General features: G+C 42.1%; 1 protein-coding gene across 1 annotated transcript in view; it reads right to left on the bottom strand.

Annotated features, from left to right (window-relative positions):
- cap2 (cyclase associated actin cytoskeleton regulatory protein 2) overlaps positions 1-19,004 on the bottom strand; it is a 135,070-nt gene that overhangs the window by 15,809 nt on the left and 100,257 nt on the right. The window contains exons 5-7 of the mRNA XM_028817267.2: positions 16,141-16,284; positions 15,976-16,061; positions 12,374-12,479 (exon numbers count right to left, since the gene is read on the bottom strand). Of these exons, the coding sequence (XP_028673100.1) occupies positions 12,374-12,479; positions 15,976-16,061; positions 16,141-16,284 (336 nt within the window). The remainder of the gene's footprint in view (positions 1-12,373; positions 12,480-15,975; positions 16,062-16,140; positions 16,285-19,004) is intronic.

Below are 19,004 nucleotides of genomic sequence, written 5' to 3'. Positions count from 1 at the left end.
AAAGCTTTTGATTCGTCAAAAATTTCGATCTTTGGTTTTTGATGGATCTCGACATTTTTGAATCTCCTGATACCAAAAAAACATTGATATCTCGATGATGGGTGTGTGTGTGTGTGTGTGTCTGTGTGTCACAGTTTCTTGAGGACGGTCTAGAGGTTAAATGGCTGCACGGAACCAAACTTGAAACTTAAGCCTGTTACGAGATGATGATGTGCTAAATCGTTTTTGAGCCAAATCGTGCAAGAGAAAGAGCCACTCCAGAAGAACACTGAAAAACCGTAATTCTATAATTAATTATGAATTCTTCTCATCAGTTGCTATCATAATGACCTATTTTATGATCAGAAAGATCAGTGTCAGAGTGATAAATTATTACAGTGGAACCTCGGTTCATGACCATAATTCGTTCCAAAGCTCTGGTCGTACACCGATTTGGTCGTGAACCGAAACAATTTCCCCCATAGGATTGTATGTAAATACAATTAATCCGTTCCAAACCATACGAACTGTATGTAAATATATATATTTTTAAAGTTTTTAAGCACAAATATAGTTAATTAAACCATAGAATGCACAGCGTAATAGTAAACTAAATGTAAAAACATTGAATAACACTGAGAAAACCTTGAACAACAGAGAAAACTAACACTGCAATAGTTCACGCTATAGTGCTACCAACTGCTGGCTAAAAACACTTTTTTTTAAATGAGTTTTAAGCACAGGGAAAAAAATGAACATTTGAAAAAATCCGTAATTTAATAAACCACCAAGAAAAGTAACATTGTAACAATGCACACTACGAACAGATCGCTGTAAACAGAAGTGAAAACAAAATCAAGCCCAGTGCATTTTTTAACTGCCTTCCTACCTTATGCGTCCATCTCTCTCTCTCACGCTGCCTGTGTGTCTCTCTCTCACTCTACCTGTGTGTGTGCGTCTGTCTATCTCTCGCACTGCCTCTGTGTGTGTGTGTGTGTGTCGCGCTCTCTTGCTATCTCTCTCTTGCTCGCTGCACAGGAAATGCACAGGGAGAGACTGAACATGTACAAACCGAAAGGAAACCTGGCTTGTTCGTATACCGAGTGTGTGGTCGTGAACCAAGGCAAAAGTTTGGCGAACTTTTTAGGTCGTAAACCAATTTGTACGTGTACCGAGACGTTCGTGAACCGAGGTTCCACTGTACTGAAATGTTACAGAATAATTCGGGTAACTTGGCTCCTAGGGCGCAAAGACTACTGACGCTCACATCCAATGTTTTTCATTTTGAATGGTTAGCTTGTTATCGTCCGTATTACAACTTACGACCAGACCTCTTCACAACGTAGTGTTTATTTCTTTTCCTCCCACTCCTCTGCTCTTTGATGTACAAGTGTACTCAGAGCAGTTTTTCTAAACGTTTCTGCTGTGCCCTAAAAGTCTTGTTTTGCATCTAATTTTGTCCCATTCATTCCTAAACCTGAGATCCATGACTGTTGTTTAATGCTATGACCTTCTCATTACAGAAAATGGAAAATGACCATCATAATTCTGATTTTCCTTCTATCATTATATACCGTATATACTCGCGGATAAGTTCTCCCATGGATAAGTCGGGAGTTTATTTTACAGTATAATTTCTGGTATTTTATAATGTCGGTCATATAAGTCAAATGCGGAAAACTCACACCATTGGTCCAAGAGATTACGATATGCTAACACCCACCTGAGAGAGTAACCACAGGGGGAGCACACGGCCTTTTGTTTTCTATGTGGGTACGGCAATGCGCTGTATCATCGTGTGCTCCTAACCTCTCTCTCTGTCTCTCTATTGTGCCTTCGTGACCACACAGTAATACCCGAACTATTCTGAAGCGACGTTTGCCCTGATTTGTGTTTGTTGTATCTCACACCCTCATACACCTTTATCGTAAGAGCATCCCTCATCTACGATGGAGCGTTTGATCAGAAGAAAATATGAAGCTGGTTTGAAGTAAACGCTGTTGAAGTAGCAAAAGAAATTGGTACCTACGCTGCTGCAACAAAATTTGATGCATCTGAGAAACTGATGCGAGATTGGAGGAAGCAGGAAGATGTAAAAAAAAAAAAAATAAGTGTCGCATTTTTGAACAGGCGTATAAGTCGGGGTCTGATTTTATGACTGATTTTTCGGGTTTCAAGTGCCAACTTATACGTGAGTATATACGGTAATGCTATAAAACCTCAACGTTAAAGAGCCTTGTCAGCCATCACGGCATATCCCACAATTATTCTGTCTTACGTGGCTGCCAACTTGACACACAGAGGTGCAATATTAATTAAAATATTGTATTGCTACATCTGTAAAGGAGAATAATAGACGGACTGTGCGGACCCTAACTTAATACAGGAGCTGCTTTTCCGGGTGGGCCCAGAGCAGCCTGCACTTCCAGAGAAGACTTCTCGAGATGTTTTACCAGTCTGCATTAGCCAGTGTATTGTTCTCCACGATGGGCTCCGGGGGAAACAACCTGAGTTCAAAATACACACAATGCCTTAACAAATGTATGAGGAAATTCCGCTTCATCACAGGGCGAACCCTGACCACACTGGAAGCTATGGTGGAATAGAGAATGGTGTAAAAATTGGATGCCATCATGAAAAATCCCCTCCATTTCCTTCTTGGAGCTCTTTTAGCTTCAGGCTTATTCCTCCATGGAGTGCTAAGAAGTGCCTTTAGGGGTCTTTTCTACCTGCTGCTATCAGGCAATTCAATGCTTCCTCCCGACTTCACAGACTACATGCATATATTCTTTAAGTTCATTTTTCTATTTTTGTACTCGATACTACACATTCACTTATGTATGTATTATTTATTTGTTTTTTATCTCTCTATTCATTGATTCCATTATTTGTTCTGTGAGTCTGTATCTTTGCTTTTTTATGTTTCTGCAGCTGTATGAATCTAAATTTCCCCTTGGGATTAATAAAGTTTATCTAATCTAATCAAATACACTTTCATAAAAATAAAAAGTGTCTGAGTGTCTGTGTATCTATGTGTCTATCAGGTTGCCGTGTCTCTTGTTATTCCAGGAGAATTTGTAGTAATAAAATGCATTGCTCTAATCATTCCAACATATGGTTCATCACAAACATTAACACTTCTTATACAAGTCTCATAACAAACAGCATATAGCAGAAACATATGCATTGCTTTTGTCATTCCAACAGATGGTGCATCAGAAACATTTGCAGTAATGCATTGTATTATTACAGATGTATGTGATGTGCCATCTGTTGGAATGACAAAGCAATGCATTTTATTACTGCGTGCATTACAAAATATATTCCAATAGATGGTGCACTGGAAATGTTAACATTGAGGTCTACGCTTATTATTTAGATTTCAACCAGTCTTAGGGGGGTAGCCCAGCTAGTCTAATATATAATTGAACATTCTATTAGCCTTTTTGTTTGCGTCTGTCTACTGTCTTGATGCAGATAAAGACAAGTCCACCATGACTCCTAGGTTCTTCTCATATTAAGAAAGTTGTTGGCTTCTTGTTTGTATTTCTGGCAAATAACGTATAGCCTATAAGGGATTTACTTTGGTTGGTAGCTATAAAAGTCCAAGGTGTCTCTGAGGACAAGAAGGTATATTTCCGTCCTTTTTTCCAATGTCAGCCCAAAAGTATCAAAAAATCGAAATCGAAATCTACCAGTAGGGCTGCTGTCCTAATTTAGAAATATTTTACTGCACAATTTTCTTCCCTAGTGTTGCAATGAAAGAAATGTCTGGGTTAGAAAATGGATGGATGGCTGCTTCTCTATTTCAAACACAGACAAACAGTGGGTTGCTTCTCTGTGCTGAGTGCCATATTAGCTCCTTTTGCTGCTGCCACCACGGTCATCTATCTTGTAAAGACACAGCCAGTGTTTTTTGGAGAATTTGAGCGGCCCCTAGAGCAGCTGTTACTCATAATTCCCTGGCTTTTGTGTTTTTCTGCATCGCTTAAAGAAGACCCCCTGTGTTATTTTATCAGCTGCTACAAGTCGTTAAAGCAGACCTTTTCATGAGCCCCCCTTCAGTGTCATCTGTTCTTCATATCACATTGTTCTGGTTGCTGCTGAAGCTAGCTTCGATTTTTAGGAATTGTGAGACTTAGATCCTGATTTTTTGGAGAAGTATACACACACATAAATGTTTAGAGCACATTTCTCTTCTGGTTCTTACGCTCAAAGCAGAATTAACATTTAATGTGAAACAGACACTTGGAAAACTGGGGTGCTTTCACATTTTGATATTTTCTTTCAGGAGGACCACAATAGGTTAGGACTGATTATTGTGAACAAATTTCTCTTTTTAAAGGTCATCTCATCCATTCATTCAGCTTCATGGTGGTGGGCACAAGGCAGTAATCCACTGTAGATGGGCACCAGTCCATTGCTGTGCACGCTCTAAAGTGATCACAGTTAATTTCTTAAACGAAACTTAGGGATCCCTGTCAACCTAACAACATTTCTTTAGGCTGGTAGAGGAAACCAACATGAACATTGTAGGATGAGCTTAATCTAACACAAAGACATGGTTGGAAACTCGTGAAGGGTTAGGGTTAGGGTTAGGGAAATCTTTTCTAACAAATGTTAGAAAAACTTTCTTCCTGCAAAGAATCATAAACCCCAGGTATTGTGGTGGAGAGCATGACGTTAGGGACCTTCATGTCTCAGCTTGATGTATTTTTGGACAACCTCTCTGAATAGGATGTACAAACTAGCTGGGCTAAATGGTCTGCCCTTGTCACAATTTTCTAATGCAGTGTTTCTAGTACATTTGATTGCAAGACAAATTGGGTCACCACGCGATTGTGTAGTAAAATTAGCTGAACTCATCCAAGTGTGAATTCTATATCGAGTGATACACCACCTGAAATTTAGCATACTACTTACTGTGGTAGTAAGTGAAACAATATTCTTGAGGCATCACACAGAGCTTTCGCTTCTGTGGCATGAAAGTATGAAAACATATTCCCCACGCCAATGCCAACCCTCTGACAACCAGTAAAACCGTCAAATTAAGATAACTGACAGGCAAAGACATGCATAAGAAAGGGAGAGAGGTAAGGAAAGGACAGATGAGCTTGTGAGGTGACGGGAACGTAGTGTTAATTTGAAATTTTAAAATGAAAATAATAAGTGTGGGCAGTGCCAGTGCCAGGTTATTTTGCGCTCCAGGCTAAGCTTATTATTGTGCCAACCAACTCTTCGGTAGCTAACCGGTGCGGCTGGGTTTTCCCCTACTTATGATCTACACTCTATTTGAATGCCTAATTCACCTTTAATGGTGGCGCCGGCTCTGGGTGTGGGACAAGAATGTGACGATTTTCAGGGCATTTTGAAGGGCAAATTAATTGGTTGGCAGAATATATAGTGTGCGGTGGAAGTGCAGTATGCTAAATGCAGTTACAATTATAATGTTCACTGGTTTGTGTGTTCGTGTTATGGCATACACACTAAATCTGTAAGAGAGGTGTATGGATTTTGCATTAAGTTTTACGTCCCTCGGTAAAGAAGAATTCCTGACCGTCACGCAGTTTTCGGGTGATGTGATAAATGTCCAACATGACATGTTTGTTAGACCAATCAGAACTGTAAGAACAGCAGAAAATGTGAAAAGGTTGAGACAAGCAGGAGGCGTCCAGTACAATGTCACTCAACATTTCAAACCGGTCTGTTCACCAAATTATTGATTAAGATTTATCCTCTCGTTCATATAAACAAATAGTGCATACATGTTTTGGATTTACTTATTTACCAGTAATGGCGCACTGCACGATAACGTTCAGTGAGTACACTTGACTTGAGCATTCCTAGTTTTCATCCTCTTTCTCTGTACGTTTACCATTCATATGCTCTTTTCTCCACCCTAGCGGTCCGCTTCTTCTCTTCTTTCATCGGCATCTTTTCATGTTAAAACTGATTAAGTCAGTGTTTGTGTTGCAATTACTTAGTATGTTTTTCTTAATTTTTCACTTGAGCTGCCATTTAAGTCTTCAATCTGCCTCAAGAATGATTTAAGATATGAAGAGGTAGAGGAAGTGTGGTAGGGATGAGAACGGCGCTCCTGAGTGTTGATTCTACAATAAAATAAAATAAAAATAAAAAGAGGAATAACCTTGGAGGTCAATCATCACCCCAAAAGCAGATAGTAGACGTCACGTAGTGCAAGTGTACCAAATTTCAGGTCAATAGGTCAAACGGTTTGCGAGCTACAGGTGATTTAAAATCCTGGACAGACAAACGGACAGCCACTGTAGCGTATTATATATAAAGATTTATTTATTTTTACTTGGTGAATGGAATTGCTAAGTGAAAACCAGGGCACATTACACTATGTGGAAAATCATATTGAAAAATGTATTGTTAATGGTGGAACTCATTTTAAAAAATGTTATTTAAACGATGCCATTTAAGACAAAGTAAATAAGCTGCATCGATTAATTAATTTTTGAACTACTGCATTGTTTAACTGGCACCATGAATCAAATGACAAAGTGAAGCGCACATTCATGCTATCAAAAATCATCACATCCTCACACCGCACCCCAAGAACGGATTTCTCGCAGCCATGAAAACCCTACGCTGGGATGGCTACAGATAGAGGCACAGACGTAGCGATATGGCAAAAGCGCATCTCCTAATATTTGCACAAATTATCTCTGGAGTCATTTCTTCGTCCGATATTACGGATTTCACGAAGAAATAACAAAATTCGTTTGTGATTATTATTTTTTTGTTGTTGTTGTTTAAGCTTAAACAAAACTTCAAACCCATTTCTGAGTTTTCAACGATGAGGTTTCTTCACGGTTAGCTTTTGTTGCTGGATTCCCTTCTTGACGTCCTGGATTTCATACTTTGGCTTCGGTATTTAACTCCCGGTCCTTTCATTCTTTCTGGCAGGACACAAGAAGTCTGAAAAAGTGTTCATCTTATGAGTAGTTCACTAAAGCCTTTGTTAAAAACAAGGACTTCCTTGCACTGCCGATGACATCATGCAACCCCTGACAACAAGAAGTCACTTCATAGCAACATACACTCAAAATGGCGGTGCCCACTTGAAAAGAAAATGCTAACTGCAAAATATAACGATAAAATGAAAAAATGAAAGTAAAAAACGAAACTGAAAGGTCAGCATGGATAAAAACTCAGAGAAGAAAAGGTCCAAAAAACAAGTTCATTAAGCCCAGTGTAAATGCCACATGGGTTGGAGGGGCATCCCGACCAGGAGAGGGGATGGTTCCTTACCCGGACGGGAGGTTCCTAGCAGGTAGACAAGCATCCCTCCCAGGGGAATGGAAGAGATGGCCAGAGTGGATGGATGGACAGTCCATAGAAACTAGATGTCACTGAGGACTCTTTATTCCCCCAGGACGCTGGATGGTAGCAGCCCTATATTTCAGTATGCAGTCGGAAACCAACCAGATGTAGTCTGGCAGAGCAGCCCTGCTGGGGTACATAGGTGCTGCAAGAGGGCGCTGCAGGGAGATGTGCTCCCTGTTATATTGGATTTCCATATGACCTGGAAGTACTTCCAACAGGCAGCAGCCCTGGCACAGGAAGTACTCCCGGGTCCGCAATAAAAGGCACCACACTCCCTTGTACAGGTGAGTCAGAGCTGAGAGAAAGGGAGGCAGCACTCAACAGGACGAGAGCAGTGCGATGGTGAGAAGAGAGGTATTGTGAGGTATTGTAAAGAAAGAGAACCTGTGCTTTGTGCTTAAGTGAGGATTGTGGATAATAAACTCTCCTTTATTTGAATGTGGGACTGCATTCATGTCATTGTGTTTGGGGCTTTACTGGCACCCCGGTTCTATCAAACCATTAAAAATCAATAAAGTTACTGACATTCATAACACACTTTGTCTGAAAAAGCAGACTATCATGCGCATGGCAGGAAGCGTATGAAATAACCATGAATAGCAAATGAACTTTGAAACACTAAACCTCACATTCGAGGGCTTTCTGTTTTATGGAGAATGTCAAGCTTTTCTGGCTGAACAGCTGGGTGACTTGAGGAGACATAAGCCTTTTGTCGCGGTATTTCTTCAGCAAAATTATGAGTGGCTGGCATGTTTTCTAACAGCACCTGTCCCTAACCGCACAAGACTAAATGATGCCAAGAAACAGCTGACAGTCAAATCCAACACATGCCTTATTTCAAGAGAAAAGTTCAGGAGCGCTCCTCCGCTGAAAGAGACGGCAGGCCCCGTGGAAAACGAATTCAGCCTGTTGGTCAATCAAGGAAGAATTTAACACCACTTGGGTGGCGATTATTTGTCACTCCATGATCCATTACCATAGTCCAATACCTAGTCCTGGGGAACCGGAGTCCAATGTATAAACCATCAGGCCCAATGTCTAAACCAGCCATCAAGGTGATTGGTCCATGACAAGTGTGAGTGCCACAGGAGGGAGATTCCTTTGACAGAATTTGTGAATTTTTGTGAATGCTGTGAATTTCCCCTTGGGATTAATAAAGTATCTATCTATCTATCTATCTATCTATCTATCTATCTATCTATCTATCTATCTATCTATCTATCTATCTATCTATCTATCTATCTATCTATCTATCTATCTATCTATCTATCTATCTAGAAGGAACACCATGACAAAAGAAAATGGAAGGACAGGCTCTCTGACCGGATTGGAACAAGAATCCTTACACGGCAGGGAAGTCAGTATGTCGGAAGGACCAGTGGAGACAACAGCATCTAGGTACTGCAACCCCAATACACTAGAGGGCAACGTCCCTAGGATTTGGGTCCTCTTTGGATACCCACAGGGCATTACTGGAGTTCTGGAATATAGCCTTATGGATTCTGTGGGCACCATGGGGGGTTTGGGGGACAGTATTGAGAGATGGGCAGGTCCCTACTCATCTGACCCAGAAGTGCTTCCAATAAACCTTGTCCTAACCCCAAAAGTACTCCTGGGTCAAAGATAAAAGGAGCCGCTTCACTTTGACCGGGCAGCTAGAGTTGGGACGTGGTGGACGAGGCTTGACGGGAGGAGTGCGAAGGAAGAGGATTAGATTTCTTAAACTGTGTGTTGAGGTATTGTTTATTAATAAAGGGGACAATATTTAAACCTGCAACTGTGTTGTGGGGGGTGATTGCATCTGGGGTTTAGGGCTTGGTGACATCCCCTAGTGGTTATACAGGTCACATTCACACACTCTGGGCCAGTTTGGAGTATCCCAGTGGTGGACTAGTACCCCATCTAGCACTGGTCCCTGAATGCACTTTTTATCCCGCACATTCCAGGCTCTGCAATCCTTAATTGGATAACTGGGTTCAGAAAACAGATTGACAGAGCTAGCCCAGCATGCACAGGGGGCAGGCAAAGAATCAACATGGGTCTATGGAGCAATAAAGCTCTAACCAGAAAAAAATAAGCCTTTCTGCTTTGGAGACGGCACTATGGATATTTGTAACTCTTCCTGTCAGTCATGGGGTGCCAGGTGTGAATGACTGAGTGCGAGAGTGACAGTGAATGTGTCTTGTGATGTCCCGTCCAGGACTGGCTCAAGTCTTGAACCTGATATTGCCAGGTTAGGCATTGGATCAAACAAATTCAAAATTTAAATGTACCACTTTAGGCTCTACAGAGATGCATATATACTGTAATGTAATAAGGCCTTAACAAAGTCTTGTTTTAGTCTTAATAATACTTACAAAACATCAGTAAAGTGGCTATTCATCTCTATGATGTTTGGCATATGAAATGCCTTCCATACGCTGGTAAAATTACTTTCAAGTATGAAGGATTTACAGTTGTTAAACTGAAGAATGCAATACCAAGAGACACTCACTTAAGCCCACTCTGACCATTCCAAAGAGACGTGATTTTAGTAGACCACTGTTATGTTTCAGTCAGGGTTCCCCCCAGCCTGGAGTTCAAATATCTCTTTTATGTATTGCGAGGGACGGCCAGCAGCCTTACCCAGGTGAGAAACCCAAGAGATAGAAGGACCTGGGGAGAGAGTGTGCACAGGACAGTATCTCCCCCGGAAGCACTAAATGAGAGCCCCCCCGGGTTGCAGTGGTGCCTCGAATTCCCACAGGGAAGCAAGGGACATGGAGTTCTTTGAGTCAGCCCTGTTGAGTTCTGTGGGTGCCTCCAGGGGGTGCTGCAGGGATTTCTTCTTCTTCTTCTGTTAGGGGTTGCCACAGTGGATCATCTTTTTCCATATCTTTCAGTCCTCTGCATCTTGCTCTGTCACACCCATCACCTGTATGCCTTCTCTCACAACATCCATTAGGCCTTCCTCTTTTCCTCTTGCCTGGCAGCTCTATCCTTAGCATCCTTCTCCCAATATACCCCTCATCTCTCCTCTGCACATGTCCAAACCAACGCATTCTCGCCTCTCTGACTTTGTCTCCCAACCATCCAACTTGAGCTGACCCTCTAATGTCCTCATTTCTAATCCTGTCCATCCTCATCACAACCAATGCAAATCTTAGCATCTTTAACTCTGCCACCTCCAGCTCTGTCTCCTGCTTTCTGGTCACTGCCACCGTCTCCAACCCATATAACATAGCTGGTCTCACTACCATCCTGTAGACCTTCCCTTTCACTTTTGCTGATACCCGTGGGCTTCTGTCTCACCTTGAAGTGCTTCCGGACCAGGTGTATGGAAGACCAGAAGTACTCCCAGGTGGAAGATAAAATGAGCCGCCTACCTCAGATGGACGAGCCAGAGTCGGGTGGAAGGTGGATGAAGTGGAGTGGAGAAGACAGTGAAAGAGTGACCGAGAGAGGAGGGAGAAAAGAGTTATTGTGTGCTACTCTGCTAAAGGTGCTTGTGGCTGTGGTGGGAAACGCTTGATTCAAAGAGTTTCCCACAACTAAAGAGTCTTTGTGCCTTTTCAATTGTATCCGTGCCAGTTTGTGCTGGGTGTTTGGGGAGCTGTTGTCACAGTATGCTTTGTTCATTATTTATGTTAATATGGTTGATCATTTAGTTTATTTATTTAGGGAACTACTGCCACTTCTGAATGTCTTGCTAGTGGTTTTCTGAAGAGGAAGGGCCACCTGCACATCACTGCAACGAACTGAGGAAAACTCATAGTCCTCTGCGGTTCATTGAAGCGCTTGTGGTGTGATGAGTTTGTAGGATTTGTGATTGTTCTTGTGTTTTTGTGGTTACTGGATTTTTGACATCTTTTTCACCGTTTTCTTTACTTTGCTTCATGGCTTTCATATTGGGACCGTGATGGCAATTTGGCTTTCCTATTTGAAGGAATTACCTTCCATGTTTTTTGTGCTCCTCGGAGCACCTTGTTTCAGAATATTTTTTTTATTATTATAAATCTTTTTATTTATATAGACTTCATGTTTGCTGTTTTTTTGACTAGCTAGGGTTTGATTGTCTTTCCCCTTCTAGTGGGCATTTTGAGTCATACTTCATGACTCTCTAGTTCAGCAATAAGTAATGTTGGCACGGGAGGGTCATAATGGCTGCAGGTTTTTGACACAAACCAGTTGTTTAATTAGAAACCAGTCCTTGTCAATAACTGCTCATATTTAATGTAATGGATTGTTTGTGTTTTAACTCTGCAATGTCAGGTCATTCTTATATCAAAGATTTTGCTTCCTTTCCAAGGTTATCATTCAAATGATATAAAAATTTGAGCAGATTAACAATTCTCAGTCCTTCACTTTTTTTTCTTCAGTTTCTCCCCAAATGTTTTATTAAACCAGATAGTGCAGGATGAATACACAAAGGTGTCAACGGAAACAATTTAGATGGAGTACTGCTGGCTTCTTTGTCGTTTGCATCTTATCACTAATAAGGAGCCATTAAAAACAGTGACGGCAGCTGATTAAAATTAAAATAAGCAATTAAGGGTAGGAAATCTGAACAAGCGAGACAACTAAAAATGAAGCAGAAAAATGTCACTTGAGCAATAAGAGCTGCATCAGCAATAATGATAATGATAAACCTGCAGCCATTATGGCCCTCCAGGACCGATGTTGCTCACTCTTGCTGTAGTTCATACGAAAACACTTTGCAAAGATGAATAATCACTTTACTGATGCTTTCAAAGTGTTATTAAGAGCTAAAGAAGCCTTTGTTCATGTCTTGTTACAAAACAGGACACGAGTAACCCTGCAGATGCCTTTTCTGAAATGAATGACGTTCAACAGCTTCTCATGCAAGGATTAACATTTATCATTTTTTCAGCAATACATATTCCTTTGGAATAGCATAATATGATAGAAAGCACACTTTGTGCACTATCTGTGTTGTCCATGTGTCCCATTATCTCACTGGTGCTTGGTCATGAACTATAAGATGCCCAGAGTTTAACTCCTCACAGTACCCTGTGGATCATAATGAGGAAAGGCCACTCACATTTTTACTCCAAACGAGCCCGGTGGTGTGGTGCTCCTTGATGTAGGCCTGCAGCTCCGTCCAGATCCTTAGATAAGATCTCACCCACTCAACATGTCGTACATCACTAAAGAAAAGAGCCAAGAGTACAAAAGTAGTGACTTCAAAGGCAACTTTCAAAGTTATCAAAACATAATTATCTTTTTAAATCTGAGTTGTAGTCTGGCATCAGATCAAACTCCTCTGAGCCTGTCCATGGTGCCGTATCTACCACATTTCAGCACGAGATCACTCCATGTGTACAGATCACTTAAAGGAATCCTCCATCCAAACATAATTTTTTTATGTAGTTTGTGGTGATGCTCAAGAAAAATTGCTTTCCTGGAGAATGGAGATCAACATTCTGATTGAGATGAACGCAGAACCACAGCAAACAATATCAAAAACGTCCATGGAAAAAAACTCAAGTCATAGCAGTGCTACCACTGGAAGGACTCCAATTCCCAGCAGCCCCGAAATATATTGCCCTCATTGGATGTCTGAAATGGGCGCAGGGGCTGCCCAAGAACAAAAAGGGCCAGTGGGAAACTTGAAAGGGGGACGGCGAAGCAGCAGGAGAGAAGGTCTGTGTTTCTGTGTACCCCTGTGTCCCATCCAATAAAAACCCTGTGAAATCATTTATACCCCAGATCGTTTCTGGTAAGGATGAATGGACTGTCTCATGTCTGCCTGTCATGTGAAACCCCTGCACAGTTAGCTTTAGGCAAGCAGATTATCAGTCTACTTGAAAGGGTACTTAGTTATGACCCACCTAAACCAGACACATCCGTTCATAATCATCTACAGTTGTTATACCATATTTCTCAAAGGGTGAAGGAGAGGATGATGACGTCAACATAGATCAGAGACATAGGCCTGCAATTCTTGGTTGGGGAGAAAGTCTGGATCAAGACTCAATCTCTCTCTAAAACCAGTGACAAATTCACTGCAAAACTGGCTCTGAAGTAGTTCGGCCCTGCAACGATAGTCCAGCAGAAGAGTCCGGTGACCTATTCAGTTGAGTGGGGGTTGCCTGGGACCAAGAAAATAGACACTGTTGACATCGCCAACCTCAAGCCTTGGTTTGGCCGTACACAATGGCTGGGGTGGGGAATGTAGCAGTGCTACCACTGGAAGGACTCCATTTTCCAGCAGCTTTGAAGGGTATGACCCTCATTGGATGTCTGAAATGGGCGCAGGGGCTGCCGGGCACAAGAAGGGCCAGCGGGAAATTCAAAACGGCAAAGCAGCAAGAGAGAATTATCTGTGTACCTCTGTGTCCCGTCCAATATAACCCCTGTGAAATCATTCATACCCTGGATCGGTTCTCGTTAGGATGAATAGACTGTCTCGTGCCTACCTGTCATGTGAATAGTGGTGGATTAGTCGTTGTGCATCTTCGGTGGGCACGCTCCTGCAAATCTCACCCCTCACCACTTAGGACTACCGGTAGGACTGTTTAATTAATTTCTTACAAAAGTTGTTCCCAGGATCGTCATCATCATCTTTACTGCATACCATTTCATCTGTTTCTGCTGCATTGGAACTGTGATGAGGACATCGTCGTGAGTGTTTATTGTTCGGGGCTGATTGTTGTGTGTAAACTTTGTGTCGCCAAAGGAAAAGGGTAGGGTTATCTGATTTGTGTTGTTTATTATTGATTTTCTGCTTAATGTACAGACAGATTCATTTGAAACAGGCCCCGAATATTCAGTAATAACTCTCGCTAGGACGAAGCAATCTGAACAAAACAATGTGCAATGTGCTCCTCAGCATATGGAGCTTCGAACAAGCCAGGATGTCCCTGCACTGGAACGATGAGGTAGGCGCCGGACAGCTGTCACGACGTTTAGCCTCCGTTTGCAACTTCTGGGTGCATACCGCCCGTACCCCTTCACTCAGTCACCTCAACAGGATGGTGGTGTACAGTATTGAGCAGCGTGTCTTCGTGGTGCGAGCCTATTGGGCCACCAATTCGTTTAAGTGATGTCAGAATCATCTGGATGATCGTGAGTTAACGGAAGGTTACTTCCAGCAAGATGGAGCAACGTGTCACACATCGGCAAGAAGCATGGCAGAAAAGGAGTCCTTCTTCTGGCTGTTAGGTGGTGAAGTGGTGAGAGATAGTTAGCCAGTCTGAGACAGGAGATGATTAGGGGGCCAGAATGATTAGGCCATGGTGGACAACTTAGCCAGGACATTGGGATAACCCCTACTCTTTACAAAGGATCCCCAAGGATCTTTTTATGACCATAGAGAGTCAGGACTTCGGTTTCAAGTCTCATCTGAAGGATAGCACCATTTTCTACAGCATTGGAGCATTGGGATCCACATTCAGACCACAGGGTCAAATCCTCTTCCAGCACCAACCCAGACTTTTCCTGGTTGATCTCCCATCCAGGTACTGGCCAGGCACGAACCTGCTTAGCTTCAGGTGGATGACCTTGTAGCGGGGCCACATAGGGGTTTTTTATTTGTATGTATGTATGTATGTCCTGTTGAGTGATTTTCAGTCAGTCAGTCAGTCATTTTCCAACCCGCTCTATCCTAACACAGGGTCACGGAGGGTCTGCTAGAGCCAATCATAGCCAGCACAGGGCACAAGGCAGGAACAAATCCCGGGCAGGGTGCCAGCCCACCGCAGTGAGTGATTGTTATATGTGAATAACACCACTGGTTGCACCGATTCCTATTAGTAAATTGGGGTAGGTGCCTTTAAACAAGTTTGCACTGATGCCAAGTGCCTTGTGGGATTTGTAATTTGTGGTTTGTATGCACTGTGCCAATAAAACCGGAACAGAAGGATGTGGTGGGACTTTTCGATTGTGCCATTTTCCAATCAACATCATTTGCAGCAGTTCCTAAACGTTTCAGTTACTGGACATTCGTAGCGGAGAAGGATGGTGCTCAGCCACCGGATTTAAGGACGGGGTTCTTTTTCCTCCCAATCCAGTCCATCAATGCTCTTGGAAAAGAGGCCCACTCTCCGAAGATTATTCCTCTGGACTCCAGTTCTAGGACAGTATTTCACTATCCAGGTTCTGGGAAGCAGTTTATTGAAAAGGAACGTTCCACAGTTCTTTCCATCATTTAACCATAGTTTCCATTTCCAGAATCACTTCCATCACTTACAGTAAGGACTTTTTTCAGGACTGTAAATATTGTCATGTGGGGGTTTGTTTGGCACTTTTTGTGTTTGTAAGTAGTTGTTCTAGCAAATAAGGAACATTTTATATATTTGTGTGTTTGGTATATTTAATCTTTATGGGCATTTTCCTGGGTGTTGCTAATATTCGGGTGGCATCGTGGAAATACGGAAGGGCATAGGTGTTGGCCTGATTCTATAAGTCCCTCATTTTAAAAGCGTAGCGGCTTCCTTGCTATGTACTGTGGCAACCTCCATGCTCTCTAGAAGTCAAGGGGTGCGCTACAACCTGTTCTGAAGTGCAGGTGGCATGGCTGCTGGCTATGAGTGTCTATATTAACATGAAAACAAAGTCATGCTTGTGTACGTCGTCTGAAACCAATGAAGAGCCCATTAAGTCATCCAAAACTCCCACCACTCTCGTCCCCTCTGTACATACCTGTCTTTGTAATCCTTTAGGACCCTGTTAGTATAGAACATGGCCGCATCATTCATCTCCTTGACGTAGGGGCCTGGCTTTGGCATCTGAATTCAAACAGAACAACATGAATGGGAGCAGCGCCTGGAAAGTTACATGTCTGAAAACAGACAAAATTCAACGTACCACTGCGATCCATCCGAGTGCAGGAATGCTCTCACTGACCGCCGACAAGTGATTAAACATTTTACTTCCTCGGTTTCTCTCCCGAAAGTCTTGAATTTCCTGGATCTTCTCAGAAATGGGCTGCAGGAGTGTGGCCATGTCCGCCTGAAAGAGCAGAGCAACAGGATTTGTTAGAGAGACTGTAAAAGGGTGACAGAGACAGCAAGGATAGGGCACCATGGGGGGCATACTCTCTATTAGTGGGCATCATGCTCAGTTGTTTTGGAGAATAAAGACAATCCAGAGATGGCCCCTGGCTTTGTGCTAAGATAGGGCTTGGCATCACAACTCGATAAAATGAACCTAATGACGAGTGGATGATAAAGAATACAAAGCTCATATTTACGCCCCGTCCACACTACTATGTTTTTGTTTAAAAATGCAGACATTATTCTCCATTTTTGACTTTTGTCCACACTACACCAGCATTTTTATCCCCCGAAAGTGGAGACGTATACTTCTGAAAAGACACACACAGCATTGCAACGTGGTTGGGTTAAGACGTAGACTTTTGAAAATGCAGACTCTAATCATACTCAGGTTTGTTCTTGCTTATTACACAGTCCCTTCCCTGATTGGATCGTGCTCATTACAACTTCTCAGTTTCTGATTGGTCATCCTAAATGGAAGAAAACCTCATTCTAACATAGTGGAAATAGAGGAGTCGCTTTTCAAATCGCTTATTGTGTTGCTTACTTGTATGCATTGTAGGAGAATGGGCATCCCAGATGAGATGGGGAAGAAGCCATTACCAGGATGGGATGCCAGTGCAATGACGCAAGGAAACTGTAGGGACAAGGGAATAAATTTTGTACCCGGTCAGTATACTATAGCAGGCGGACCGAGAAAAATCCAGTGATTTGGAGTGGTTCCGCTCCCCATAAGCCAGGTGGCAGTGGTTCTCATATGGAAACCCAGTCGGGATACCCGCAACGGCTGCTTGGGAGCTGTCGGGGTCCTTGAGGATCATGAGAGAGCACTGTCAGGGGAAGTGTTTCCCACAGGGTATGACGTCACACCAGAAGCACTCCTGGATCTGGCATTAAAAGAGAGCCCGATGCCTGATATCATTGAGTCAGAGTCGGGAGGCAGCGGGCAACACTCGGCGGACGAGAGAAGGAGGAAGAATTGCATGATTTATTGTATTTTGTGGCTTATATAAGAGAGGTGCTGGTATTGAATAAAAACTCTTTATTCATATAATGTGTGGTGTATTGCTGTGTCTGTGGTTTGGGGCTCTCTGGCGCCCCCTTTAGCTTACAGCATCTAAATTGTGTTTTGTACAATTTGAATTCTGCATACATGCGCAAAAGGCAAATCATTTACTGATTGCAACACAACTAGTTTGCAATAAATCCCATGGCCGGTGGCATCACCACCCCTTCAAGGATTTTTCCACCGATGTACGCATAAGTGTTTTTGGTCGTTTTAGTATGGACGGAGGTACTGTTGTAAATGATGTGGACGGAGATAGTTTTCATTTCTAAACGCTGTTTTTGAATGAACACATAGCAATGTGTGCGTAGGCTTAGGAAGTGATCTTCTAGTGTGCCAACACAACTCCCCTACAACAGAGGTGGCGGGCTTAAGCCAAAAACCAAATTGTGTGGAAATTGTGAATGCATCTACAGTATGTGTGTGTATATGTGAGGAGAACTGGCCACTAGGGGGTCTCCACCTTATTCTAACACAAATGGAGTCCGAACAATCCAGACAATCTTTACTATTCAACATACAGCATACGCAGCTGTGAAAGGAGTCTTGAAAGTCACCAATAGAGGTCAATTTCTGTTGTAACCAGGCCCATTATCTCTCTATTATAATAAAAACATCTTGGGACGAGACGTGACTTTTGGAAGAGACTTTTTGGAAGGAAGTCCCATGAGACAGAGACTTTTACCATGAGAGTCTTTCAATTCACACCATATTTACAAGCTTTGGAAGCAAGTCACGCAAGACGGAGACTTTTTGCTATGAGAGTTTTTCAAGTCACGCCCTACTTACAACTATTTTCAAACAACACCACGGTCATCAGGTGCATTCCGGCACTTAACCTGGACAGACAACAATCCATTAAAAGGCTTACTTATGAACACACACATACACTTACGAAGATCCCATTTAGAATCACTCATTCATCTAAATATGGCAGCAAGAAAGGATGAAGTCAAACAAATTAACGCGAAAATTATCAATCGGTTATACGGCAAAATGGTTAAATGTGTATCAACAGACTCTGCTGAAACAGTTGGTGGTGATGTTGCAGAAGGTGAAAACATCAACTTACAATATCACGAAGAATATCTACAACCATTAACACCATCCATTCTTCCACTGGCCGAATTACTGTTGAAAGAAGGGTGTATCGTAATGTTATATCGTAATTTATGTATGAGTGATGGACTCTGTTAAGGAACAAGATTAGTTGTATTAAAAATTGGTTGAACAATTCTAACATGTAAAATTTTAACAGGCGACAAGAAAGGTAATGTAGTACATCTTAACATTAGACACCAAAGGAGATCTTGATATGCCATTCGTATTAAAACGTTAACAGTTTCCCGTTTGAATAACTTTTGCTAAGTCAATTAACAATTCACAGGGATAAACATTTGAAAAAGTCGGTTTATTTATTAGAGAGAAAGAAACGAAATTCACTCACGGGCAGTTATACGTTACAGAATCAAAATTCAATGCGATATTGATGAAAAATTCATTCCAAATATTGTTTAAACTGAAGTTTTAAAGTAAAAGTGAAAATAATGCATATGTAACAATTTCCATGAAAATTACAATCTCTTTAAATTGTATATCTGGTTACCCAA

The sequence above is a fragment of the Erpetoichthys calabaricus genome, chromosome 13, assembly GCF_900747795.2.
Source record: "Erpetoichthys calabaricus chromosome 13, fErpCal1.3, whole genome shotgun sequence".
Classification (NCBI taxonomy): domain Eukaryota; kingdom Metazoa; phylum Chordata; class Cladistia; order Polypteriformes; family Polypteridae; genus Erpetoichthys; species Erpetoichthys calabaricus.
Note: the sequence above shows the minus strand (reverse complement) of the source record. Positions and strands in the feature narration are given on the sequence as shown.